Genomic DNA, 27,587 nt, shown 5'->3' on the forward strand with positions numbered 1-27,587 from the left:
AGTGTGGGTCCCTGACAAATTGCCCGAAGAAGACCGGCAAGTGGTTATGAGGCTCCAGTCTCTGATGAATACTTTCACAGTGCTCTTGAATAGCCTGCGCACACCGTCAGCGCGAAGTGTAATGCAAGTGCTGGATGCTCTCAATTCAGTACGTGCAAATCTTTAGTAGGTTTCATGGCTCACCCGCAGCATTCTATTTGCAATGAAGTCAAAAAAGCTGGTATTCAATTTAATGATACACTGATACGCATTGCAATGTACTGCTGACGACCAGGGGTTCCTTGTTGTTGACAGGTGACTTCAGCGTTCATCAGTCGCTGTGGGGAAGCACCAAGATTAGCTTCAGACAGCAGAATGACGGCAGCCTAACGTATCGAAGCACTTGCTTCGACTTCACTCATTTCAAGGCGGTTTGCTGCATGCACATACAGTGTTCCCTCTATCCCGCTTTCCTCTTTCCATTCCCCCTTTACCTTCCCCCTGTTTAGGGTCACTTGAAAGTCACCGACAACGGGAGGCAAAAGCATTTCATGCTTAAGAGTAGTGTTACTGATAATGGGTCATGGGTGTTAAGCTTAGTTCACGTTGAAAACAAGTAATCGATGGGTTACTACTACACGTTTCTTTGTGGCCAAAGTAGTTCGCAAGAGGACAACGCGAAAATGTGCAATATATTGTAGTGTGGTGTTTATTGTATTCAGACATCCCTACATGATATCCCAAGCCTTAGTGTACCATCTCAAAAACGTTCACAACATAGTAGTCTTGCCAGCAAGCCACGCTTCTTACGAGTGGGTCCATGGTTTTTTGGTGGCCACGGCGGTAGGGGCCGTGCTGGCTGTACAGGTTGTACTGGTCGTGTGCGGTTTCTTTCCCTGTAAGTACATGAGGTACTAAGAGAAAACCCAGTGGAACAACAAATGGAGACATCTTTATTGCACTCACGCCTCTCTGACTGGACTGATGCCGTATTCTTCCTTGAGGAGCTGTAGCAGTTCTTTCTTCTCGGCTGCCGGCAGAAAACACGATCTTGCCGCATTTAAATTCTAAGCAGGAGAGAATAAGGCGGTTATTAGTAATGTTCAAAAAAGAAGTGCGATACAAATGATCTTTTCATTCTGTTACTCAACATTATATGCCTTTCTTTTTTGAAAAACAGCTCATAAAACCGAAACGAAACCGCTCGCTAGCAAATATCATACATAATTTCTGCTAACCTGTCCGAAAATTCTTCGTTGATAAGCATAAGTTCGTTATATCAAGTCTGCGCGAAAATTTGTATAACGATTTGCGTTTATAAGATTGACATTGCTTCTTTTATTTCACGATTACTGGTATTCTTTTCCTGGCCTCGTATACCGAGGAATCCACTTTCACTTTTGCTATTTGCACGACCATATTTAATGAAAAGCAACGTAAAACTTGAATATCTTATTGAATGTGTATAAAAGCTGCTGCAACAAGTAATGACAATGTACAGATAGAAGTCGAAGGATGAGCAATGTTAAAACTCACCGCCCGAATGATGTGCGCCTCAGTCAAGCCAAGATCTCTGAGAAACTCATTTTCATCGTCCAAAGTACTGCCGGTAATAGTGGTGTCGTCCTTGCTTATCGAGAAGTTGGCGTTTTCCTCTGCAAACCTGCAAACCACAATAGAGGTGTTGTCGAAGCAGAGAAGAAAGCAAATGCCCAAGAAATTGCTGGTTACTGACTAAGCCACAGAAAAAAAAGCGCTTTCATGTAATATTATGTGTGAAGGGAGCATTTAAACGGTGTTAGATGGAATAGATTTGTTTGTAACACTGAAAACTCCGTACTATATAACAGCTCCTAAACATTGCAGCTTAGCAGACCATACTATAAGTTTAGAATGTAGAAATGTTCACGTAGCAGAGAAAAAGTGTCTTTCTCATTTATATCTAGTTCGAAAAAAAGACTGGTTTACTACACGAAGTATTAATGGAAGTAAACGCAGCCTAGTTTGCGCAACAGAAACTTTAGGCTTTCATATTGCATTTAAAGTGCAAAATTTAAATTAACCTCTTGAGCAGGCTAAAAGGTTCACGCAGACATGAAGTTGCATCAGTTGAAATGAGGGAACTGACCATGAAATTTCGGAACATTTCTAGGTTGATGGTTAATGACGTAAAAATATTAATTTTGAGAGAAAGCTGATAGGACACGTTAAGAAGCAGTCATTCGCTGCGCAGATTCCACGTGAACACCGTGTTGCCATCGTTATGCAACGGTCTTCGGCCATGCCGAAAACAACTATGTCTATGGAAAAAGCTGAGCACCGTAAGTGGGCACCCGAAATTAATCTGTTTTTTTTTTCTTAAATTTTGCAGTTTACCGATTACTTTTGCTCGGTAACGCTCACTGCCATCCAATTAAATTTCGATGTAACCAATCACTCGTAACCATTTACTTTATTGATGAGACAAGTTATAACGACCTAAGCAGCTTAGAGAACCTGAGTTTGGTGAGAGTCGCAGTACAACGCCCGAAATTGTGCCACGCAGCTGATTGTGCCACGCAGTAGCCTCGCTGCGCATGTTCTGACAGGCCAAACGCGGTGCTCAGTAGTTTTCCCATCTTGACGCTCCACCTGACGCTGGTCGATGAACTGAACAGGTCAGTATGTCTCATATAGCGAAGGCCCACTTAGGAAGTAAATGCCAGAAAACCACATACGGCCAATTTGTTTCGGCTTTTCATTGGCCCAACCGGGATCGTAATTTCCAAGTCACAGCAACAATGAAGCGCTGCACTTCGTAGAAAACCCAGATGCCGAGTGACTTGAATATTGAGCACAAGCTCCGTAGACGTTACAAAACGGCCCTACTCCCAGCGCGCACATTCATCAAACTGGCTAACCTTCCTTTAATTCCCACCCTTATTCCTCCTTGAGCAGGTTTTCAGTGTCGCGGCTGATGTATTCAAAACAAAAACGAGTGAGGATGACCAAATAATGTTTTTAGAAGCACTTGTCAGTGCAGATAAGCAATGAAAGAGCCAGAGCAAGAAAGTAACGTAGTAAAATTAACCCAGAAGTAATGATTGCTATTGAATAATTATACAGTTTCATTGGGCAGTAATCGGTAAATGTAATCAATTACATTTTTTAATAAAGTAATGGTAAGTGTAATCGGTTGCATTTTTCTGTAACTTGTACAAGTCTTATACTTGCACGGCTGCTGGAACGCACAGCCGACTGCACAAATAAGCTCGAAACATGCAAGCGGCGAAAAATTTGACCAGGTCCAACTCGTGTTGGAACCGCGTTATGAGACGGCCACCGCGCTTCGCGTGAGTCGGCGGTTAAGTAAAAGCAGCGGTACTTGCTTTACGGCATACGTGCGCCTCACTAGCTCGGCACGCTGCTTCTTTTGTGCCTATTTCAGAGCAGTACTAAGTTCTAACTTCGAAGCAATGGTTTAAACAGGTGTATGCGCAGCTCCTTTTGGTTAAAAAAGAAAATTGCAGTTATGCGACGTCTTGAATGAGCCAGTTGTCCCAAAGCGATTATTACCATAATAGATATACTGTGGTAAGGTTGATATCCAGTCATGCCTTGTCGGCATCCGTGGTGAAATGAGTAGAGCATCCGGATCTCCCGCTCAGGGGCTCTGATCCAAATCCAACTACCTGAGACATCCTCTTTCTTTCAAATACGTGAGAAAACAGGCCAGACAAAAACTTATCACGACCCGGTAGTAGGATTACTACAGGGTTTATGGCTTTTCTCATGTGCTGCGCATGCACACTTTGCAGGTAGGAGAAGTACACGATGCCGCTCAAGTTTTTTTCAAGGAACGAGGTTGTCCATAACCACTCCGAACGACCGAATGTACACTATGTTTCGCAGTAATAGCATGTCACAAGGTGTCTTGCTGAGCCCTTTGTTGTCGAAGGTTACCCATATTCGCAGGAAGAAAAGGGTGCCACGTTGTTTTCGCGTCAGATGCTGTGCGTTCTACACAGAAAGACTCGTTGCTTGTAGGGCATCGCGTTCGTGTTACACCCCTCAGTAGTGGCTCAAAAAAAAAAAATACCGGTAAAGATCACCACCTAACTGGTGGCATTTAATTATAAGGATGTCGACCTTGTTGAGAGAAACAGACTAGCAGTTTTTGCGAATGAACAAAATGTTCTAAGAACCGATAGAGCTAGTGAGAATACTTGGTCTTATTACTGTTCTTTCATAGCGAAATCAAGCTGCAGATTTCCGATTGTCATTCATGTGGGCGGGACATAAGTTTGCTCAATACTCTGCAGGATATCTTGATCCACACAGTCTTTTACTTGCCTGTACATGGTGTGACCATAGTTTTTTGTGTCGCCCATAGTTATATTCTATTTATTGCCCACCTCTTTCTTCTAGAACTTTCCTATACTCGTTGCAGACTCTATGCTGGTTAGCATGCATTGGGTTATATGCAGTCAGACAAAATTATTTTCAGTAATAGAACTTCTCCATCTCTCTACCTTCGCAGAGCTTGTAATTTACCGCTCGTCATACGTTGGCGATTCCTCGTTCAATATGATACGGGTGACACGCTGTGGCTTTCGCCACATTTGTATATATGGCATGGAATAGGAGACTCGAGCGCAATATAGAAAAAAAAAACATATTTTGTGCATATAGAAAGATCACGAACATGGAGTTTCATGATAGAGTAAAGCGAGCGTTTCTTGAAATATAAGTGCCCACCTGACAATCGAGTGCTTTTTGGAGCTCAGAGGGCAGCCACCAGTCAGAACGCTAGAGTAAGGGCAGGTCTCGAAGTGGAGGTCCTTCTCTTGCGCCATCTTGAACGTTTGGCCGGTGGTGTCTTCGAAGACTCGGTACCCATGGCCCACCCTCTCGCAATGCAACTTCGTCATTGCGTCCATGACGGATTTGTAAGTGCCACTTTCGCCGGCATGCGCCGTACGGCCTATGCCTAGATCCTTTGCTCTCTGCAGTGAAACAAGAAGGACGAAAAACAACATTCAAACCTAGACACACTAAAAAAATTGCTTCAGGAAAAAAAGCTTCCTTGGCAGTGAACGGCCGTCGTAACGGTTCAGTCTCCTGACTAGGTGCTTCAAAAGTATGTCAAGATAGAAATTATTGACATGAAAGAGAGAGAAGTCGACCTAAAAAGGTATGTCAAAGTTCTTTGGAGAAATATGATAAAATCTTTACGTTGATGTCGATGAAGAACGGCGTGTACATGGCAATGTGACACAGTTTTGTAGAATTCCGTGCTTTCTGCAGTGCGCGTTATTTAGAGCCTTCATATAGTTTGATTTCACGTTGCTTCTTCTCACTGCTGCCTTCCTCTTTAGATCAATGTAGAAATGCTTTGATATACGGCAACTCAGGTTAAAAAATACTTCTTCTGTATTAACCTATACCATTCCTCATGCCTCACCTGGTGTACGCTTACAAATTTCTTGTGATATACTTGCGTATTTGCTACAACTTCTTTTGCGACTGTTTGTTGCCGTACTGCATTATTCTCTTATTCAACTGTATCGAAGAATAAGCAGAAATGTGTGGCAAGCTTATCTCCTTATGAATAATTAAAACTCAAGGTTCAACACCGCACTGTTAGAAGAAAGAAGAAAGAAACGATCTTAACATTCGATAAGAGTGAGCTGCGATAAGCTCCGGACAAAATAATCTTGCCAATCGTCTCGCGTGAGAGCTCTGCTGAAATTCTCTCATGAAATACTGAACATGCAAAGCAACGTGGCCGTACCTGGTAAACTTTCATTTCACCCCTGGTAAATTCGGGTAACTTCGCTTCGTCCTTCGCAATGTCGATGCCAACCACGCCTCTATTCTCGTACTCTTCGCAAAATTTCAAACATTCCATGGACCAATCTGCAAATAAATATATTTTGTAAAATAAGTAGACGTTATCTTTATTTTCATTTTTTGAACAATACACATCACAGTAGGCTTCCTTTAACGTGACATTAGCCTGACGCGTGGGGGCTGTGATATTTACGGGGTGGTTAACTACGTTGGAATTCAAACACGAGGGGAGTTCACAGTCTAAACGGCATGACAAGATTTAGTTTCCGAGTTAAGCGTTCGTAATGTATTAACTTCAAGAGCAAGAGTGCAATAAGGAGTCAATTGCATTTCTATATTCTTCAGCATATGCTCAAGAATGCGATTAAACGGAGCACTAAGACAGTTATCGTGTCTTAGCTCAGCAAACATGTAGATGTTGAGAGAGAAAGAGAAAAAAAAAAGAAAACGCAAAGTTGCTGGCATAATGCAAGCATACGTGTTGACTCTGCACTCCATGCCTCAAGAAATCGCAGGGATCATAATAGTCCAAGAAAAGTGCGTGTCGCACCCTGTCTCTTATCATATCTTGGGTATTGAAGAAATCTATCGCTTCATAGATTCCTAAAGTGAATATTACAGTTTAATATGTTCTGTCTCTAATAATCGATTGATGAGAATGTGCCACGTCCAATAGTATGAGATATAATTCTGGTAGACATTTGTTATTCTCAGTCTGGAACTTGTGGTCTAAACAGGTGACTTCAAATTTAGGCTTCATTCCAACCCTTTCACAACCTAAACTTTCTAAAGTATCCCTTTATTTCTAACTCAACCTAATCGAAAATTTATACATGGCTTGTTAGTATATAACGATTATCAGAAATATATAATACAGAAAAAGAATGATAGAGCATAAAGAACAAAAAAGAAAAAACAGGTAAACGTCATTGAAGAACAGCAGTTTTTAAAATTATTTATTTGGGTATTGTAATAAAAGTCTTGCAAATCGTCATTAATATTTAGAACTAATATAGAAAGCAAGCGGCAGATAAGTAACATTACACAGTGGGAAATAGTAAAGTAACAGGACAAAAAAAGCAAACATAAAGCTGTCACAAAATTTAAGCTTTTCATTTTTTTACTGAAGTAAGGCAAGAGAAAAATATGGTTGCTACGTACAAATATTTTTACGTTTAATGGTAGTCTTGATATATTGAGAATGAAAAGATGAATTAAAAAAAATAACTTAATAGGTAATGAACTGTTGACAGGCCCACAGATGCGTAACAAAACTTTCAACAGAAGGTTGCGGCCACCAGACTGTCAAAAATGGGTATTCATGGAATTTCTAGAACAGTTCACATACCGTCGTTGCCGAGCACACAGCAAATAATCGATCGAGCCTTTATCTGGAAGTCGCATTCTCCTCTGCTCAAGCCGCAGTTGACCGCTTCGACGACTTGCTTTGGCGTCACGTGCTTCTCCTTCGACGCTAGAAAATGAGGAGAATATCGAGCCTCGAAGTACGCAACGCCCTCTCTTGCCTGGTCTTCGCACAGCTCATAAGAGATTCTTTCGACGGCTTGCAAATCGCCACTGCAAATTAATAATAAAAAGTAAATGAAAAATTGAGAACATTTAAATAAGAATTTATTGATGATAACAAAAACAAACAAAAGAAAGAAGTACAACCATGGAACTTTTACGACGCCATGTGACTTGTGATATATATATGTTTCTTTAGAATGAGTCACTGGTGCCATTTCTTGGTTTAACTTCCACTTATTTGTTTATTTTAATAACGCCAGCGAAACTCCATCCCCCCTTAAGGAAATGTATCCTCATATGTACCTTGTAAATACTTCAGCAAGCTTCAAGACATAGCAAACATATAAACAGACGAGTTTAGTAGAGAGAGAGAGAGAAAAGGATGCATAGAACAGCAGGGAGGTTAACCAGAGGCAGTGTCGGTTGGCTACCCTGCACGGGGAGAAGGGTGAAAGGGGATAAAAAGAGAAGGAGAGCGGAAGGGCGAGATGGAGAGAAGTAGAGACGAACACGAACAAACTGCCTACACTACAGAGCGGTAGGAGGCGGCGTTCTTAAAGTCCATCGTGAAGCCCCGCAGACCACAGGTACCTTAATAACGCGAGTAAGGCCTCCAGAGCGGATGTTCTGTGGCAGTACGGACCTGTAGACGGTTGGAGTGGACGGTCATCCAACTGGTCTAGTACTCTGCACAGCACTTGTTTTTTGGCACTATATCACGGGCAGACACAGATAATATGCGTGAGCGTCTCATCGATTTTGCACATGGGGCTGTTGGCCATTCCAATAAGGAAAGCATATGGGTTCGTAAACGCAACGCCTAGCCACAGACGGTACAGCATGGTCTGTTCACGTCGTGGTAACTCAGGCGGTAGATGCATCTGTGTGTCCACAGACAACGAACGCAAACGACACATGATGAAAGCGTTCGAGCCCCACCGAGGCAAAGTGGGACTCGAAAGTGGGTAAAGTGAGTTTAGTAAAATTTAACTAAAGTGAATAGTAAATACGAGAGCACCGCGTACAGAGAAGATTCTGCAAAGGTTTTCAGTATATGGCGAAATTCTTAAGAGGTCTGCGTCCCTGGCTGATCGCCCTTCTTTAAGATACGGGCGCGACAACAATTCGCCGATACCTATACTTACAAAATGATCTAACGTACAAGTTGCTTTGTGAAATTATTCAAATAATGAAAATAAATGGGAAAATGATTTAATCCAAATAATATCAAGCCAGGTGCCGTTTTATTGTAAAAGCCAAGTTATGAAGAATGCGAACTTAGCGGCGGTGTCGCTCTTTTGAGGGTCACAACTTGTCACTTGTAGCTTTGAAAGAGAAACAAATGAGAAGACGCATCAACCGTCAGTGCTAAGTGTGAGTTCATCCTTTGTAAAGCACCTAAGGTCTTCTGTCCTCATTCCCTCTGTCATTGACAAAGAACTTCTCCATTGCTCTTTTTTATACCTGTGCATGTTTAGATTAAATGTTAAAGGCTACCCGCTAAATGTCACCCTCGAACGTAGAGGATTTTGTTGCTTGTGGCGTTTATCTTTGGTACTGGAAGCAGGGCGAATATAGAGTTGTGAAGTACGATGCTACACAAGTTGCTCCTTTGACTAAAGTTGTTTTGTTGACATCACGTTTCAGGAGGGCCTGAATGAAGAGTGAATAGCTCAAAGTGAAGTTTCGTTAACGCTTCGTAAAAAAAACCTTTTAAAAACTTCTGAATTACCGCGAAAATTCATTTGCCGTAAAGCTAAGTGCTATCTTCAGAAAGCAGCTGAAAACTGACCCATATTACTAATAAGCAACACCTCAGTCTATAGGTATGCAACATGTAGAATTACAAGTGTGTACGAGCAGAGTGGAATACGCAAGAGTCTCATACAACTCGTTAGTATAACGACACAGTCAAGAAAAACTGGCAAATATTCGGACTGGAATTCGAAAAAATACACGTGAGCGCTGTTCGCAGTCGGCAATCACCGTGGAAATATATTCAGTGCAATGCAATAATTCCCATGAGAGCACGGTGTGACGGCCCCGGCCAATGAAGAAACTTTAGAAGAGCGTAATGATAAAAAGGCGAATGTTATGACGAAAACATAGGGATAATGAATGAAGAGGGAATATTGGGCTATCAAAGTATTTTGAGTACAATCGGAGATTTGGTTTGCGGATAAACTACTTAGACCATCCAAAAAACGAAGAAAGTGCATAGGAACGCACCACCAACATCAATACAGCACAAAGCTCTTTGCCTTTAGCGTTTTTTGCACCCCATGTTCCATGATCTACGAGCTCGCTATAGACCGCTGGATGGTGTAGCCGGTGCACAAATGCACTTGTACTCTCGCGCGCTCGTTATAGTAACACACACGCACACACACACACACACACACGCATACATACATACATACATACATACATACATACATACATACATACATACATACATACATACATACATACATACATACATACATACATACATACATACATACATACATACATACATACATACATACATACATACATACATACATACATACATACATACATACATACATACATACATACATACATACATACATACATACATACATACATACATACATACATACATACATACATACATACATACATACATACATACATACATACATACATACATAAACAGGCATACCCAACGCCCATATGTTGCAATATATGTGAAGCGAAGCGACGTTAAAGTAAAGCGCTTGTTTAAGCAACAGCGAGCGGGAGCACAATTCGGTGGTGACCGGTGTAAGCGCCGGAAAGTGCATGTACGAAGCAACATTTAGGGATTCTGTACTTTATAGTCCCAGTGAGACATACCTTACCTCTTTTGAGATATACCGAAAGGCTACATCAAAGAAAGTAAGGTAAAACAAAGAGTTCTTGAAATATAATTAATCATTATATTAACACATCGGCGTGCTCTGGAGATATCTGTGAGCCGGTATTATATCTTCAAGGGTTATTTAAGAATCTCACACAGTTATACATGCCCATTCTGAAGAATTGCCCAAAAACCATGTGGCGCAAACTGATTGGCCAAATGAAAGAAATAAAATCTAAGAACAAAGAATGCGTTAAATGTAATTCGCCATTCCGTTAACAGATCGGTGTGTATTAAAGACGTCTGCGAGGCGACCTTATATGTACAGGTTTCGTTTAGGAAAGTATCTTTTGTTTGCGCAGAACGGGAAATACGTGGTCAGCGTTACAAGGTTCATATGAGACACTTCGTGGTTACCTTCATATAGCCTTTGTATGTATGTATATATATATATATATATATATATATATATATATATATATATATATATATATATATATATATATATATATATATATATATATATATATATATATATATATATATATATATATATATATATATATATATATTAAGCGACATAGCCTTCTAGGCCCACGCCACCACTCCTCACACACATTACTAAAGCATCGATAAAGCAATCTTGAGACTTCACAGCTATTAGGTGGTTAACATTTTGATGCCTTTTGCAATCCTTTATTTATGGCGGTTGTTATCGTCATCTCCTATGATGTGAAGGCCAGTTTTCGCATCGATTTGGTGCCAGCGCGATTAAGGCGAGGTGCGTTAATGTCACCATCTATTGCAATGGTCTTGCGCATCGCTGTTGCTTCGTTGGTTCAACCTTTTTTGACTGATCCAAAGACCAGGAAAGGGTTTCAGGTCGTATAGTGAGCCGGCCTGTATGCGCCCGAAGAAAACGTAGTTTTCGTTTAACTTTTCCTTTTGCTTCATTATTTCCTCGAGTGATGGCTCGCCATAATGCTGGAGGATCCTCAGAACGATATACGCATGATATGGGTTAGATTAGGTGTCAAATAAAAACATGTTAAGCCTGAAAGCAATACGAATGCCACCCGTTACCCCGTCTGGTCTTTCCCTAATTGCACGGTACTTTTCGTGCAAAATCGGTAACTGGAAACAAGTGTACCAAGAAGTTGAGAAATTAAGCGATCAACTAAGGGAGAGAGCCGAGGCAACAGGCAAACAGGATGGAAAAGCGAAAACTAACAAATTTAACCGTTGTTTGTGAAAATAGTTTTGGATAATCCTCTTGTTATTTTAAAAGAAAATATAGAGAACACCGCCGAAAGTGCAGAATGATTCCGTGTGTTTTGAATGACGCCTCTACACTTATCGGTCGAGCCACCTGAGGTAGCCACTTCTCTGCTATGCTTATGTGGGTGTTTTTCTAACCTTCCGGTGGTGGGCGCAGTACATCTAGAACCGCAGCGTCTGCGCTCTAGGTGGTTGTACGGGACTGGCAGCCACGCATCGTTACGCAACTTCCCAAATAACTATACGAGTTGGTTTTGGCACTTGGGAGAAAAATAAACGGTGGATTCAGATAAACTGTGATTGTCCCGCAAATATATATTTATACAATTTTTACAGAGATAATTTAAAAAATGCTATTTGAAATCTTTATTTTACACTTTCGCTTGTTTACTTGTTCCTGACAGTATTTTTCCTGCGCTTCTTTCTTGCGCGAGTCCATTTGATGTGGCTCCTTGTTTGTCAAGTAAGGGACAGATTTATCTCACAGGTGTACCCGTGAGATACACGTTATTTCAGTTCTCTTTTGCCGGTTTACGCGTCTTGATGGCGAGTGGTGGAGATTATTCACATTTTAACGCGATAGCGTTAAGGAGCTCGTGTCGCAGAAAAGCCGGTGTCGTCGGCGTCGGGTGTCGGCGTCGGCGGCGTTGACCGTGAGCGATAAATCACGGCAGGCGCTTCATAAATAAAAAGCAACTTCCAAGATTGGCCCGGTGGGAATCGAACCCAGGTCTACGGAGTGTGAGACGGAGACGCTACCACTCAGCCACGAGTTCGATGCTTCCAAGCGGTGCAAACGCGCCTCTAGTGAATGCGGTGTTGCCTTCGAAACGAGCCGTGGAAAGTTATACTGCGGTGTATATCGGTAATTATGAACATGTAACGTACAGAAGTCACAATTACACGAGTTGCGAAGTGCGTTTCCGCTGCATTTCTTCTGCGCTTTCCGCACACGCAGAGCCATCTTGCGGCAAACACAGAAGACCCCCTCCTCTCAATGTACGGCGCTGCCCCGACAGGAGGCGCGCCGCGCGCGCATTGGGACCGCTGCCAGGCGCGTCGCAGGACTCCCTCTCCCCTGACGACGCTTCGCCGTGCATCCGGTTTAGATTACTATCTATCTCTCTGCCCGTGCCGATCACGACGTTTGGCTGGATCGTTTCCCCTCCGAGACACCGAGTTCTTTGGTTCGTTTCGTTCGCTCAGGCGCACGTTTCGTTGACGCGCCGAACGCTGCGTTGCTCGACGCTCACCGCGTGATAGGTGGGCGCTAAGTCCGATGCGGGGCGCATCGTAAGTGATTGCTGTGCCGTAGCGCATTGTCTTATACCCCTTGGCGGGTCGACGGGAACGCTGTCGCGTCCCACTCTTGAAGGCGAAGCTTAAGCGTCCTCCAATTTTTTACTAGTAGAGGTACCCCCCCCTCTCATTTGCATAGAAAGGTTACCTTAGGTTGCCCCTCCCCTCCCCCCGAAAAAAAATCTTGGGTACGTACCTGGACAGCAGCCACGGTCACGAAAATGTCTGGGTGCGTTTGCAGAAAAAAGCTTCGCTTTAAGATAACGCCACCGCTCTTGCGCTCACACAACACAAGAAAAAGGAAGCGTAATGAAGAAGTATGCCCTAGATAGTGTGGCATACGAGGAAATAATTTCAGACTTGCGGCTCAGCTATACAAAGCATTTCTTGATCTGTGCTATCAGCAATTTTACTTTAGTTTGGCATTCGTTCCGTGAGTGCATCTTTTACAGATCTCTGTATCAGACAGAGCCTCGTTCAGAACGGGTAAGTCCAGTGCGCTTCCTTTATCGATGTCCAAGAGGCCTGTACCTTGAATAGCAGTGATAAGATCCCACAAACTTAGCTTAGTGCAGTGCACTAAGCTAAATCGCTTTGCAAGGCATAAAAGAAAGGAAGCAACAGGCTCTGCAAGAGAGCATGAAATTTTGAGACTAATCGAACGTTTAAACTACAGTTAACAGAAAGTGCATGAAAAAAGAAAAGTCAGACAGACGATACGCAGTGCTCCTAACTGTAGTAAAAAATCAGAAATGTTTCTGAACTTACACAACTGTAGGCATAAATACCGCAAAGCGGTCAAGAAAATCTCCCAAGTTCGTAGAGTCTGTTTTAATTAGCTTCATGCGAAGGTCAGCCAGAGATCTTGCTCCGAGGTTAATCTTCTTTTTCCTACGAAAAAACGACAAAAGCCATTCAGTTGAGAGATGCGATTCAATAAAACCGTCAAAGTAATGAGTCTGGACATTGGAACTGAAACACAGTTTTTTTTTTCAAGGACGCAAGCAGTAAAGGACGACAAAAAGGAACCGGTATTCTCTGTAAAATGTGCGTATAGAGTGTGTTGAAAGCCAAAGTACCAGTAATTTTAACAAGAACGCTTCGCTACCTAGGCAGATGTTACTAGCACAGGCGGCTTACACGCTTAGACACCTACAAGTTTCGCAAAGAAGAAGAGTTAACAATCTTTAAAAATATCTTAATAGAGCTTTGAAATTTTGCGTCTATGCTACGTGTTCATATCAGAAACATTAATGCAATCGTAATCAAACCTCGTTTTGTTTCAATCTTCTAGAGCGTTTTGGTTCCGGAATATTCACCACCGACTTCAACACTCCATACGCTAATATAGTTATACTCAGACGGGAGTTTCGACATAAACATAAGCCTTACTTCGAACGTAGCTTATTGCCTATAACACGTCAGTCTTGAAGCAGAGTGGATCAGTTAAGAGCGGCGCTCATGCTTGCGGCCCCCTCCCCCCCTCCCCAAGCAGATATAGAAAGAAATAACTGATTTCTTTTCTTTCTTCACGCGTTTTTGCAGCGTAATACAACTGACTTCATCGTCTAATTCCATCATGCATTTTCAAGTAGTGTTTCACGACGAGGAGCTATTACAGAATCACACAATGTTTGCTGTCAACAAAGGTAACCGTACGTGGTTCATTTAGCTGCAGCAGCTAAACATAGTTAAGAGCTGTAAACCGAAACAGCATTGAAATCCCAAAGTCACAATCACTGGCTATGATAGATAATTTTGATCACCTGGGGTTTTTCGTTAAACCTAAAAAGTGCTCCATGAGTGTTTTCTTTTTTTTTTGCCTCCCTGCCCCATCAAAATGCTACCGTCGAGGCCTGGTATCGAACACGCGTTCTCATGCTCAGCAGCTAAAAAAGTGCTCGAATTCTAATGATCTGCAAGGGTAAAAGGTTCCTATAATGCTGGAATTATTCGCTTGAAGCTCTTAAGATTATAATTGGTGTGGTATTCCTGTTATTAATTAGCTCGAGTATGCCAGATCTACTCGAAGATTTAGATTATATTTCGTTTTTAGGACTTGTGATAAATAAGCAAAATATTTAACTTTTACTATGGAACGTAACCCTTTTTATTGCAATGTTCAGAGCACTTGACCTCTACAGCAACACACTGAATCAAACGCTCGCGAATTGAGTCTACAACTCTGCCTAGCACGCCTAGAGGGATGCTGCTGCAGGCGGCCGTGATGACGTTCTTCGTGTCGGTGATGTTAGCCGGTTCCCTTGCATAAACGTCGTCTTTAAATGTAACCCAAAATAAAAAGAAATGGTTTGGCCAGTTGAGGTGGTCTTGGAGGCTAAAACTTGGGTTCTCCTCGCCTAATCTACTGGTTGTTGGGGAAACTTCTGTTGAGTCGGTCCTTCGAACTTGAAGAAAAAAAGCAGTGGCGCCTCATTGTCTTTAAAGCAAGCAGCGCAAATGTTGCAGTGGCAGGCAATAGCAGAAGTCATCGCTGACACCGGAAATATTTTCGATTTTCGGATTGAGAAAAGTATGGCCCAATGAATTTTTTTTGCCAAGAATTTCGCACAAGACGTTTACAACCCGGCGAACTTGGTGTTTTGTGGCCTTAGCCAGTGAGGGCTTTTGCTTCTCTAGAAATCGACATTCAAGAGTGCTAATTCTTCCACACCTGCTAAAATGGGTCTCACCAGTGCACAATATTCTGAGAAGAGTCTTTCCCTTATAATTTTAACAGGGTCCAATAAAAAAATTCTTTCCGCTTTTCGAAATTGAAGTCACTCGGTTCTTTTTCTTCTATGCTATCGCGTTCAGTATGAGCTGCAACGCGCAGACGTGGCTGCATAGACCTTCTCGTGAAAAAGTGCAGAGGGTGTCGCCGTTTGAGCAACGCGCATACCGCCCTGCTTTCTGTCGTCTTCTTTCTTCGTGAAACAATAATACACTGGCTGATCGAGCAGCTATCGATAACGGATGAAAAAAATAAAAAAGAATAGTTCCGAAGCTAGGGCAGCGTGCGTCATGACGAAGGACGCTGCGCTAGGGGCTTAGAACTTCCAGGCAGCTCTGCGGGCCACAGTATTGTTGCTCTGCGAACAAAGCAGACAGCTTAAAACACGGGGGTATGCGCATTTTGGGAACGGCGAAATGCTCTCTACCTTTTTTCTCGAGAGCATAGCTTCGGTCATGTTTCGTGCATTGCAGCTCATATTGAGCACGATAGTACATATGGCATGGATGGTACCCAGGCTTTTTGAGCACGCTCGTAGATGATACTGTGCTGCGTCCACATTTTTCAGCTGTGTCTTCCATGCTGGCTATCGGCAACTATGCGCCTAGCCCGCTATCGCATACATGCACAGCAAGTTTCGCGGAATTTTTTTAATTCTTTCACAATCGCTGCATAAGTGCGCACTTTGCATACGGAATTAGGGACGCGTGAAACCGTCTTGCCTATTCATCGTCATGGCTCGTTTCCACATATGTCATGACCTTGTCCATCTCTTGAGCAGTATCAAACCTTGAGACTCCGTAGAGACAGAGAGAGACAGCAAGGAGAGGAAAAACAAGGAGGTCAACTAGAGGAGCGCCTGGTTTGCTAGCCTACACTAGGGGAAGGAAAAAGGGGAATAGAAAGAGGAAAGAGGGAGATACTGAATACCTAATTCTGTGTGCACGCTTCACTGTGTGCACCGAAGCGCCATGACACCAAGGTCAAGTTTCATAGCTAGTGACGCGCGTTGCAGTAACCTGGGATGACCACCAGGTGCTAGTGTCTGTTTGCGCTATGTCGCAGTATGTCGTTATGTGCGCTGGTGGGTGAAACGGCGTTTCTGTATAATGTTTCCCCGCCTATTTCACGTGTGCTCTTAAGCACCATTCAGACTGGGAAATCCGCGACCCGGGGATCAGTCCGGGACTGATTTTCGACACACACAAATGAAAAGTGTCGCTTTTGGTAGGTTAATCGAAACACTGTACAACGAGCGGAAGAAGAAGATAAGAATATAAGTTCGCTCGTAAATATCCCGTTAAGAATAGACAATTTCCCTTCATGGTTTCATGCCATATGTTCAAGGTGACAACAACCTGAAACATCCTTCCAGCTATTTTTCAAAATTACGCAGTCATGGTCGGCGACTTCTTAGTTTGGAGGCAAATCTGCTGGTGTTTTGGGAATCCATGGCGTGCTTCGTGTGAAGAGAAATCTGCGCAGCAAGTGTGCAGTACGCTTGCTCTGAACAGCTATGAATTACGCCTGCTTGTGGACTTGTAGTGTCAGTATGAGCGAAATCAGGCTTTCACCGTGAGTACTTATATAGTCTTTTATTTATCTGTACTGTTGCGGTGAGGAAAATTACCGTGATCATCCTGGCCCGTTGCAAATATTGCTCTGTGAGTAAGAACACGGTTTCTCATGGGGTGTGTAAATCTAAGTATGGTGCGACACATCTGTCGAGCGCGACTGACGCCGTGGCCTTCATAAGAACAGCGATGCGCGCGAGTTGGTTTAGGTTGATGCCAACCCTAATCATGTCTGGTTTCTACTGCTGTTTTATTAACCTGCCGATGTGACTAATGTCTCTTACGCAGTGTTTGATAACCGAATCATCTTGTGCATATATAGATGTGTTTTGAGATTAATAGACCCAGTTGGTAGTCAGTGCTCGTTCTTGTCCTTCTCTTGCTATTCCTTCGTCCTTTTTTTACCTGTCTTTCTGCAATTTAGTGCTTCGCTCTGCAGAATTTACATTATGCCGTGGCCTATATAGCGATAGTTGAGACTGGCAGCAGAGTAATTCATGCGCTGTGGCTGTGAGCGCGAAGGACATGGTGGTGGGGTTGCGTAGCGTGTTTCTAGCTACAGTGCAAGTGTTTGCGATTCCGAACGTGCACGGAGTGAACGACATGCGAGAGTGACTCGGCATCTTAAAGCGAGGCCTTCCTTGCGAACCCTGCCGAACCTTCCTGGCCTTTGGTACTGGCTGCTGCTGTCTTGCCAAATAGTCTGCAACTCGGTTAGAACATAGGGCTGTTGCGGTGAGGCACTTGGTTTCCGAACCAACCATTGGATAAATTTGAGTCACTGGATGCGTAAAAAGAAAATGACTTACGCACTCGATGCGGAGATCGAGTTTTGGTTCCCCAGGACAGTAGCCGATGTTCTATTAAATCACAATCACACGTATAGTTCTGTCGTGTCATCATCATCATCATCATCATCATCATCATCATCATCATCAGCCTGGTTACGCCCACTGCAGGGCAAAGGCCTCTCCCATACTTCTCCAACAACCCCGGTCATGTACTAATTGTGGCCATGCCGTCCCTGCAAACTTCTTAATCTCATCCGCCCACCTAACCTGCTGCCACCCCCTGCTACGCTTCCCTTCCCTTGGGATCCACTCCGTAACCCTTAATGACCATCGATTATTTTCCCTCCTCATTACATGTCCTGCCCATGCCCATTTCTTTTTCTTGATTTCAACTAAGATGTCATTACCTCGCGTTTGTTCCCTCACCCAATCTGCTCTTTTCTTGTCCCTTAACGTTACTCCTATCATTCTTCTTTCCATAGCTCGTTGCGTCGTCCTCAATATGAGTAGAACCCTTTTCGTAAGCCTCCAGGTTTCTGCCCCGTAGGTTAGTACTGGTAAGACACAGCTATTATATACTTTTCTCTTGAGAGATAATGGCAGCCTGCTGTTCATGATCTGAGAATGCCTGCCAAACGCACCCCAGCCCATTCTTATTCTTAAAAGACTAGGCAGCATTGACCCTGTCGTGTCAATGCTGCCTAGCCTTTGAGATGATCACCGCGTGTTGATGATGATTTCGATACTCTGAAACTTGCTCACAGCAGATCATTAGCCAAAAAGGGAGCGGTACACATTTTACCAAGGCAAACTAGCTCTTTCAGATCATCGCTGCGTGTTCATGATGATGATGATGGTGGTGATAATGATTATTGTGCTGCAGCATATTCCCACCACGGGAGATTGGTCAACAAGTGAGCGACGCATAAAGTGCATAAGAATAAATAAAGAAATACAAGGCGATGTAACTGTTCTGAAGATGCGTAGCGTGGGTTAGTGAGAGCGTACATACGCGCCCGCCAGTTTCGTTTGAGCCAAAGACACAGGAATGAACAGGGTGAAGTTATAGGATATAATGAAACGTTTCACGAAAGTTTAGCCTGACGTAGGTTGCAAAATTAGCGTTAAATCTTCATATTTTTTATGAAAGCTCGTCACCGTATTTGCCCACGTAATATAAGGACTACCTTTATTGTATGTTCACTGTATTTTGTCTTTCTGCATATACACAGATGCCAAGCACTCTTGCATGAACACAAATTCGGGAAAATGTGGCTAGAGGTGGCTTGGCGAGCTTCAGTATATGCACAACGCATCTGGTGGGAGTTGATGTGTGGCAATGAACATTTCGTTGTGCCGGGCGGGTCCCAAACTGAACGCGCCCATTTTGTTGCCGATGGGACCCTCGCCGTATAGCTGCCTTAACGGAGACTTCAGATCAAATAGTAGAAGAGGAAAAGGGGGTCACTCTCTTCACAGACGCTTCGTTATCGAAGTTTTCATCGAAGGCCACGCTGGCAGTTACAACGCGGGATGTGCTCGTAACCTGCGCCTCCATCAAGACGTCTTTTCCGGAGGTGGCAGAAGAGGCCGTGATAGCCTAGCACTCGCGCAGCTCAAGGTGGGAAGAATTCCCACTTACTCGCAAAAGGCGTATAACAGCTACAGAAAGGGGTGGGTGTCTCTTGCGGCGCTAGATATTCTCAAGAGTAAACGTGACGTACCTGAAAGGAAAGTTGAGTTGATATGGACACCGGCTCACTCGGCTGGAGGGCAACGAACTTGTCCACCAGTTCGCCCGAGAGATGGAACGCCGGGCAGAGGAAGGTGAGCAACAGTCCATAACTAGTTATAGGAACATTACTAACCATTACAAGGCGGAGAGGTGCCGTTACCCCTATCCTCACAAATCGCTTAGCAGAGAAAAGCAAGCAATCTACAGGCAGATACAGGCAGGATCCTACCCGCACCCTTACCTTCAAAACAACATGTACCCGGAAAGGTACGAGAAGGAATGTAATTTCTGCAAGACTCAGTTAGGCACGCTCCAACACGTCATTGGAGTATGCGATTTTGTCAAGGCAATCCCCCCACCTCTTACTTGCCCCACTACCCTACCCCATCCCTCATCCACCCTTACCGAGTGATGGGAGACCTTGCTAACCAGCCCCGCCCTGGAAGACCGGCTCGTCCTGATCTCCAGGGGCCAGGCGGCTAGGGAAGCATATGGGTCCCGTGAAGAGGGAACCATTTCCATCGATGGCGTCCAAGATGATGTCGAACATGGCTCCATAAAGTTGTTTCTCTCTCTCCCTCTCTCTAATCGCGCGATGGAAGATTTACCCAGTGTAAACGTAACTTTACGGTGATGATGTGGCTGAGCTTTGAGAGTGGCGTCCGCAATACAGCGGAACTGGTGATATTGAGAGCGTCTTAGAGTGACAGACAACCACCTACATTCGCTCTTCGGGTCAAGTTTGATGCACATCGTGTTTGGTCCGTTAAACGATCGCTCAACAATATGCGCCCGCAGTACATTATGAATATCCTCAAACAGCGCCAAGGACGAAGATAAATGGAACAAACAAGACAACACACTGTCTTCTTGTTTCGTCTGTTAGTCTTTTGTATTTGGCTATGTTTCATCGTGTTACCACACCAACTTGCCTAGCTGTACTCCTTTTACATGTTGAAGTCAGACGTTTTACTCTTCCCGGCACTAAGGAATATATTTGTTCTAGACTGCTTAAATACTGGCGCGCAAGAAGCTGCGTCTGGTGAGGGGCTTGTCTTCATGTCGGGACACCGGGCCGTGAATGCCTAGGCAGCGTACTGAGTGTCAAATTTGATTGTGAGTATCTCTGAACCTAAGTGCTCTAAAATATTCAACAATGATGTTGGCTTTGAATACAATTGTTCTCAAGTTTCTCATTTATACATGTGACGTGGTGGCGTAATAGAAGAATGTGGCGCATACGCATGTAAGCATGTGGCGCATAAGCATATGGCGCATGTGGTCCCAGCTAACTTTATCCGGAATTTATAATATGCGAAGGCTACGTTGTTGGACAGAACCAAGGTAATGTTGCAGAAATATCGACATTTGGGTGAGTTGGTACTGGTTGAACATCTCGAAGAGAGAGCGCAAGACGACGAAGACAGAGGGCAGGAACACACAGGACAGCGCTGAACTCACAACTAACTTTATTGGAAGGCATACACAAAGTTATGTACTATAACCCATAGTCACATGCTCTTCCATCGATGGGGTCATTATCAGTGCGCAGGCAGACACGAAAGATCCTGTAATCTAATGCTACACTGTGAGGCGGTTTAAAAATTCAAATTCACTGTCGTATACATTTACTTATGACATGCTTACACAACGCGATCCTTTTTTCCTGATGTAGTAGGCCTCAGTAATTTCTCTCGTAGTCGGATTTCTATGCCGGAAACTATTGTGGTGTCTTCGTAGATTCGAGTGCACCCATACTCAGAGCAATGCCGCGCGACGTGTGAGTAGGCATTACCAGTTAGCGAGCGCCTATGTTCAGACAATCTAATATTCAGGCATCGACCTGTTTAGCCAATATAGACCCGACCGCAGGAAAATGGAAAATGGAAGCTCGTAAACAACTCCCATTCTACAGTGCACAGGTTGGGACGTGTGCTTAACAGTGCAGCCTTTCCCAGCATTAGTGTAGGCAGCCTGGGTCAACTTCCTATCAATCTTACCACAAATTTTGATAATCTTATTAGGGGCAGGAAAAAGTGAATGATATAATTAGGCGGGATGAGGAAAAAAACATAATTTGACTATCTCCAAGCGACGGCAAACAACATTACCTTGGATCTGACCAGATACGCAGAATTCGCATATTTTTTAACTCTGGCTAAAGTTAGTTTGGACAGCCTGTATATACACATATGGTGCACGCGATACAAGGGGCTCCGCGACTCCACGGTGGCACTGACATACTAAAAATTGGGAAAACAAATACCAGCGATGGAAAAAGGACTTACTTTACAAACATTTTGTGTGGAGATGGCACCGCGCAGTCTCGTGCCTCTTGGGACACGGGCACCATGTTGCAAGTAGTACTTATCACTATCGTACCTTTTACGCTTTGTTTTTTACATGGGCTACTGTGGTTAACGTAACATTGTCCTTTATCTCTTTTAAAGTGGTCCTAGCTAGTTTCTTAACTACTTCATTATTCCATAGAGTAGCACTGTAACTTTTCCTCCTATTTACGCAGCCAAGCATTAACTCTCGAACTATTTATTTGCGATGGAGCCACCACAGATCAGCAGCCGAACATCAGTCATGTTATAAAGTGAGGCCCCGCAAATCGTTAGGCTGAGATGCTGAATTTTAACTCCCCGACGTGCTTGATTCTGCTATTTTCAGAATCACTTTTCTAGGTGCTTGTTTAAAAGCAATGTTTCTAATTGCAGGTTTGATGCCATGAGGCTGCAGGATTCAATACTTGACGCTTCTTTCTACCGTTAGAAAACAGAGAATATTTTGATTTAAGCGAGTAAAGCCAGTTTTTACTAGCGTTATCATTGTTCAGGGGGCTCTGAACAACGTCCTTTTCTTCCCTTTAGCATGAGTTCCTTAGAGTGTATTAAAATTTTCCATTGAGGTAATACTGCCCGATATAGACGGTGAATCACATTGTTTTTCAACGGTACAGTAACACTTCTAAAGCACATATAACTCTCCTCAGTAATGTGTACTTACTGTCCGAGTTCCCATATCGTTTCATGTCGTATTGAGCCATCTAAGTGAAGATGAAGTTCTACCTGCAGAAAACATTTTATAAAAAGTTGTTACCTGCTGACGATATCCCTTTATCAGATGTAGGTTCTCGATAGTTTCCCGCCGTACATCATCATCCCTCAATACACTTTACTACGGTGAAAGCAGGCACAATTGTAAATGAAACGCCACGACAATGGTCAAACTAAGCTCCCTCATTTAGGAGACAGCAACCCAGTCAAGTTACCGTGCACATAGTCGCTATTTCAAAGCGTTTGCGAGAGTTTTAGGCGTCATACGCTGTATGGATGGATGCTAAGTAGAGGGTCCACGATACCTTTCACACAGTGTGCGGTGCGGGCGACGTTCTCCGGTGTGCGTTCAAAGCTGCACGTCGTATCACTTTTTAGTGTCACAATATTCAATTTAGCGCTAATTGTTCTGCTACAAACTTCGACATCCTAAACGCAGTCAATAGACAACTGTCTTTGCCAAACATGTCAACGCCTCGACAACACCGGTACAATTGGGGAGTTTATCTCGTGAGAACGCAAAAGTATTTTTTTCTTTGTGTGTGTTTTAGAATGCAATGTAGCACATTCGAACTAGTGGGTGCTACAATAGAGTGCTGTTGTCCACGAGAGTGAAGTGCTTTTTATTCTGCTGTATGAAAGCACAGGATCGAAAACATTTTTCTATATCAGGTAAACAGTGTGTTTTTCTTGTGTTTTTGTTGTTTATTATTTGGGTCAAATGTATAAAAGGCTCCCACGTAAGGAGTGCCATTGCCGCCCACATCACACGGTTAAAGGCTTTAAAATGAAATTGGAACGCGACAAAGCCAAAAAGAATTCCTGGGCAAAACAATAAAAATTATGGTAAAACTCGTGTAACGTTGACTGCCGTCGGTAATGGGAATAGGAGCAATGGAGTGATAAACTGTTCCCGAAGTGACAATTATTCCCACGTGGAGTGCTAATGAAGAAGGTTGGGTGAACGGACACGTTGGTAATGTTGCATCTTCGCTAATTCTCAGACTCACGTAGCTTCGGCTATATGCCATATACTCCCATATCGTAAAAAATAAATTATGGGGTTTTACATGCCAAAACCACGATCTCACCAGGAGAAACACCGTAGTGGGGGACTACGGAATAATTTGGACCACTTGGGGTTCTTTAACGTGCACCAAAATATAAGTATAAATGTGTTTTCGCCTCCATTGAAATGCAGCCGCCATGGGCAGGATACGATCCCGCGACCTTGTGCTTAGCAGCCCCACACCGTAGCCATAAAGCAACTATGGCGGGTCTCCGATATCGTACAACTTTGCTATTGCACTCACTTGCCAAGGCCACCCATGAGCATGGCAGAATAACGACGACTGTACAACGTTACGATGGAATGGCGGAGGAATGGCACTGATGGGATGACAAAGATGGTATATTGACGACAGCATGATGACAATCAGATGTCAATCCTTAAATGATGATGGTGGTGTAACGATAACAACATGATAAGGACGATGGCTTGACGACGATGGTTTTATAACTGCATGAAGCTGGAATAACGAGGATTGAGCAACCACGGCGGTATGACGACGAATGAAAAATTGGTTCTGTCTGGAGATGACGCAATGACGACGATGGTATGACAACTGCCCATAATCACGATTGAATGACGACAACATGATTAGAATAGAATGACGAACACTGACTGGATAGATCGACGAAGATGGGATGTAGACTACGGGATAACTACAATATGATAACGATGGTCAAACGACAACGTGACGGCAATGGAATGATAAAAGCGCTAAGACGGCTGTGTGTCCACTATGACTCACAATGACCGCATGCCGAGAGTCGGATGTCCAAGTTACAATGATGACCATGTTACGATGACCGCGACGGCATCGCAGAGGCAGTATGCCAACAAATGCATGATGACGATGGTATGACACTACGCAATGACTATGATGCCTTGAAAACGGCATGAAGACAATGGGGCGGTGACTAGTGTATGACGATAATGACGTAACGAGGACTGTATCATGAAACCTGTATGACAACGTTGACTTGATGTCAGCTTTACGAGGGTTGAATGATGAAGCTGGTGCGACGAAGATGGCACGACCACGGCGACATGACGAAGTTTCGACAACGGATACTTGATCGAGCTGGTCCCGGGAGTTGACGCTAGGCAGCGAGGCTCTCTAGTGTTTTGTGGTGGGGTTGGGGATTGTAACGTTGGCGCTCATGGTGCTCTCACGCCCAAGTGGCGTGGCTGAGCGTGGCCGGAGCATTGCAATCTAGGCATTGTTGAGGGGACTGTGCGAAGTACATAGTCTAATATAATGTAGGTGCGGAAATGGGCTTGTCTGTAGTTGCCTCCATGAAACTGCTTCGGCGCCCGTGAGGGAGTCGTGCGGTGGGGGATATTTCCTTAGCTGTTGTCTTTAGTGTTAAAGTATGGCTTGAAATTGTTTTAGGATCGGTTCTGAACTCCCCACGTCACAGTTGTCTCACTGTGACGCTTGGTGAGTGTGCGTTTGAGCCGCGGCGTTGGCCTCCAGGTTCCCAGCGAGAGAGTTGTGTCTCCGGTACTGAGCGGAAAAAAACACACGTTGCAAGGGTTCTTCAAGGACAGCATTAGCAGGCTGCACCTCAAATGCACTTGGTATGTGCCGCTTTTCACTGAACGCCTTTCACGCCAACGTTTTAGCGAGCTGCGTCGTTAATGCACTGGTTATGTGCCATTGAATGTATGGCAATTGAGGGAACAATTATCAGTGTTCACAGGCAACCCTCCACTGTCCTTGTCTCAGAGGCCACTCGCGAACTTCTCAGCCGTGCCACTAGATGGCGCAGTGTGTCCAGAAAGAAGCGCGAAAGAGAAGCTCGGTTGTCGTGCGACGCACTTCTCAGCGTTCACACGCACCGGTGCACCCTACATAGATGGTTGCAATACGTTGTGTCACTATATTGATTCAGTGTTTACCGCGTTAACGTCGACAGTCATCGGGAAATTGCTTCTGCCGAATTTTTTGTTCTTGAAGAGAGGCACATACCTCCAAAGACCTAGTCAAACAAGTTGTCTTGAAAGGGATTCTTTGAAGAACATCACATAACCAGTGGCCCCATGTTGGCCTCAAAGAGGCTGATTGAAGAGCAGCACGTACCCACTGGCTCACACCGATATTGAACAAAAATTGCAGACAAACGGGACTAAAAGAAGCTGACAACACGCGTGCTGAGTAAGAACTCGTGGTTTGATTCGAAGGAACGGAAATGACTACAGGAAAAAGGTGAGAAGCGACTCGACAAACAAAGGCAATAAAAAGCAAAAAAATTGCTTCCTTCCTGTTCCTCTGCGCTGTTTGTTCAAAATGTCGATGTTGAACCAATCAGCTCTAATCAGTAATCTTGAACTCACACAGTAGGGCAAGCTAGCGCGAAAGAGGTCCATCGAAGAGTGACACATATGCAGTGACTCAAGCTGGTCCAACGGTTCGTTTCAAACCCTGTTCCTTCGACACAAGAACCAGATGCTGTTCCCACTAGACAATGTTTTTCACAGTGAAAAAAGTTGGCGGGAAAACCAATAAATAGACAGACAGGTAGTCCTTTGAATGTGTCTGTAGTTCCAAAAGAATGCTATTTCATAAGAACGCATAGTCCTCAGTGTGTTCACCAGCGTTATTCTCTTGACATATATACCCTGTCAAAACCGCCGGTCATATTCAGTTTACGGAGGAGTAGATACTTTGGTGGAATACGAAAGTGTTTTGCAAGCCCAGTGCACTCCGAAGCCCAGCTTTATTATACTATACAGCAATACTATACTGGAGACTGGAGCAACGAATTGTACTCGCTGACGGTCAAGAATATAGCACTTAGATGAATCCACATTACATTTTTTTCTGAATTTGGAAAACCGAAGTTACAGCTGCGAATTACCTTAATTTATCGTGGTATATTGCTGGCAAAGGGGTTTAAGACAAAAATAAAGTAACATAAAGAAATGCAGTTCACCAGCCATGCGTTTAGGGTATAGGTTAACGATACATTGCTGTCAAATAGGGAAGCCACTTAGTGCATGCTGTGAATATTGCGATTTGCTTATGCTTAAGAAGCAGAGAAACTCATCCAGTGTTCATTATCTCATGGCAACAAGGAACAAGCTGGAGCTACTCAAGATACCGCGAATGCAACGAAGTTCTAAAATCTCTCTCGCACGAGTATTGAAAGTACGTTGCCAATATAACATTATACATTAAAAATTTTACCGTTCTATATATGTTTGTAGCTACAAAAGTTAAAGTAATGGGTTTTACGTGGCAAAATTTCAATTTGATTATGAGACATGCCGTATAGTGAGGGGACTTTAAGTTAATTTTCGTCACTTCGGGTTCTTTATTATGCAACTTCATCTGATTACCAGATAGATTTTTTAGTTTCCCCCCTCCTTGAACGCGGACAACAAGGCCGGGATTGAACCAGTGACTTGAAACTCATTCGCAGTAACAGACTCCTTAAGTCGCCTTTCTTCAACTAAATACTATTAGCATGGCAATTTACAGGACAAAAAAGCATAGCTTTTGCTCTATTAAGGTTCCGCGTTAGTTACTAGCAGAAAAAAAATTGTTTTGCAAAGTATTAACAAAACTCAGGTATTTACCCTCGTCCGAGGAATCAGAGACCGATCGAAATGCTTGAGAAAGCTCATTGCCGTGTAGCAACCGTGACTACCAGGTTCAGCTAAGAAAACGGTTATGACGTGCACTGCGTTTGCATGCACAGCAATATCAGTAAACTGAAACGCAGCTAATTCTTCCGCGTTTGTCGCGACCCTTGTTTCACGACTGTCGAAACAAAGCTACGAAGGCTTTCAAGCTGCACGTATCTTGCTACCATCTTTACCCTCTATTTATTCTGCTTGT

General features: G+C 43.6%; 2 protein-coding genes across 7 annotated transcripts in view; one reads left to right on the forward strand and one right to left on the reverse strand.

Moving 5' to 3' along the window:
* Positions 1-27,587, forward strand: part of LOC135905513 (cell adhesion molecule Dscam1-like) — a 910,071-nt gene that overhangs the window by 61,945 nt on the left and 820,539 nt on the right. The gene's annotated exons all lie outside the window — the stretch shown is intronic.
* On the reverse strand, positions 675-27,551 carry LOC135905540 (adenosine deaminase-like). Of its 2 annotated transcripts, XM_070536617.1 has the most exons (9): positions 27,326-27,551; positions 22,628-22,689; positions 13,550-13,672; positions 7,160-7,389; positions 5,753-5,877; positions 4,717-4,964; positions 1,516-1,642; positions 946-1,046; positions 675-875 (listed from the first exon to the last, which is right to left on the reverse strand). In XM_070536617.1, the coding sequence occupies exons 1-9, from the start codon at positions 27,371-27,373 to the stop codon at positions 740-742; spliced, it is 1,200 nt and encodes a 399-aa protein (XP_070392718.1). In that variant the 5' UTR covers positions 27,374-27,551; the 3' UTR covers positions 675-739. The 2 variants fall into 2 exon arrangements, with proteins under 2 accessions (XP_070392718.1, XP_070392720.1); XM_070536619.1 differs by lacking the exon at positions 22,628-22,689 and having other exon boundaries at positions 676-875.

This window comes from Dermacentor albipictus, chromosome 3 (genome assembly GCF_038994185.2).
Source record: "Dermacentor albipictus isolate Rhodes 1998 colony chromosome 3, USDA_Dalb.pri_finalv2, whole genome shotgun sequence".
NCBI classification, from domain to species: domain Eukaryota; kingdom Metazoa; phylum Arthropoda; class Arachnida; order Ixodida; family Ixodidae; genus Dermacentor; species Dermacentor albipictus.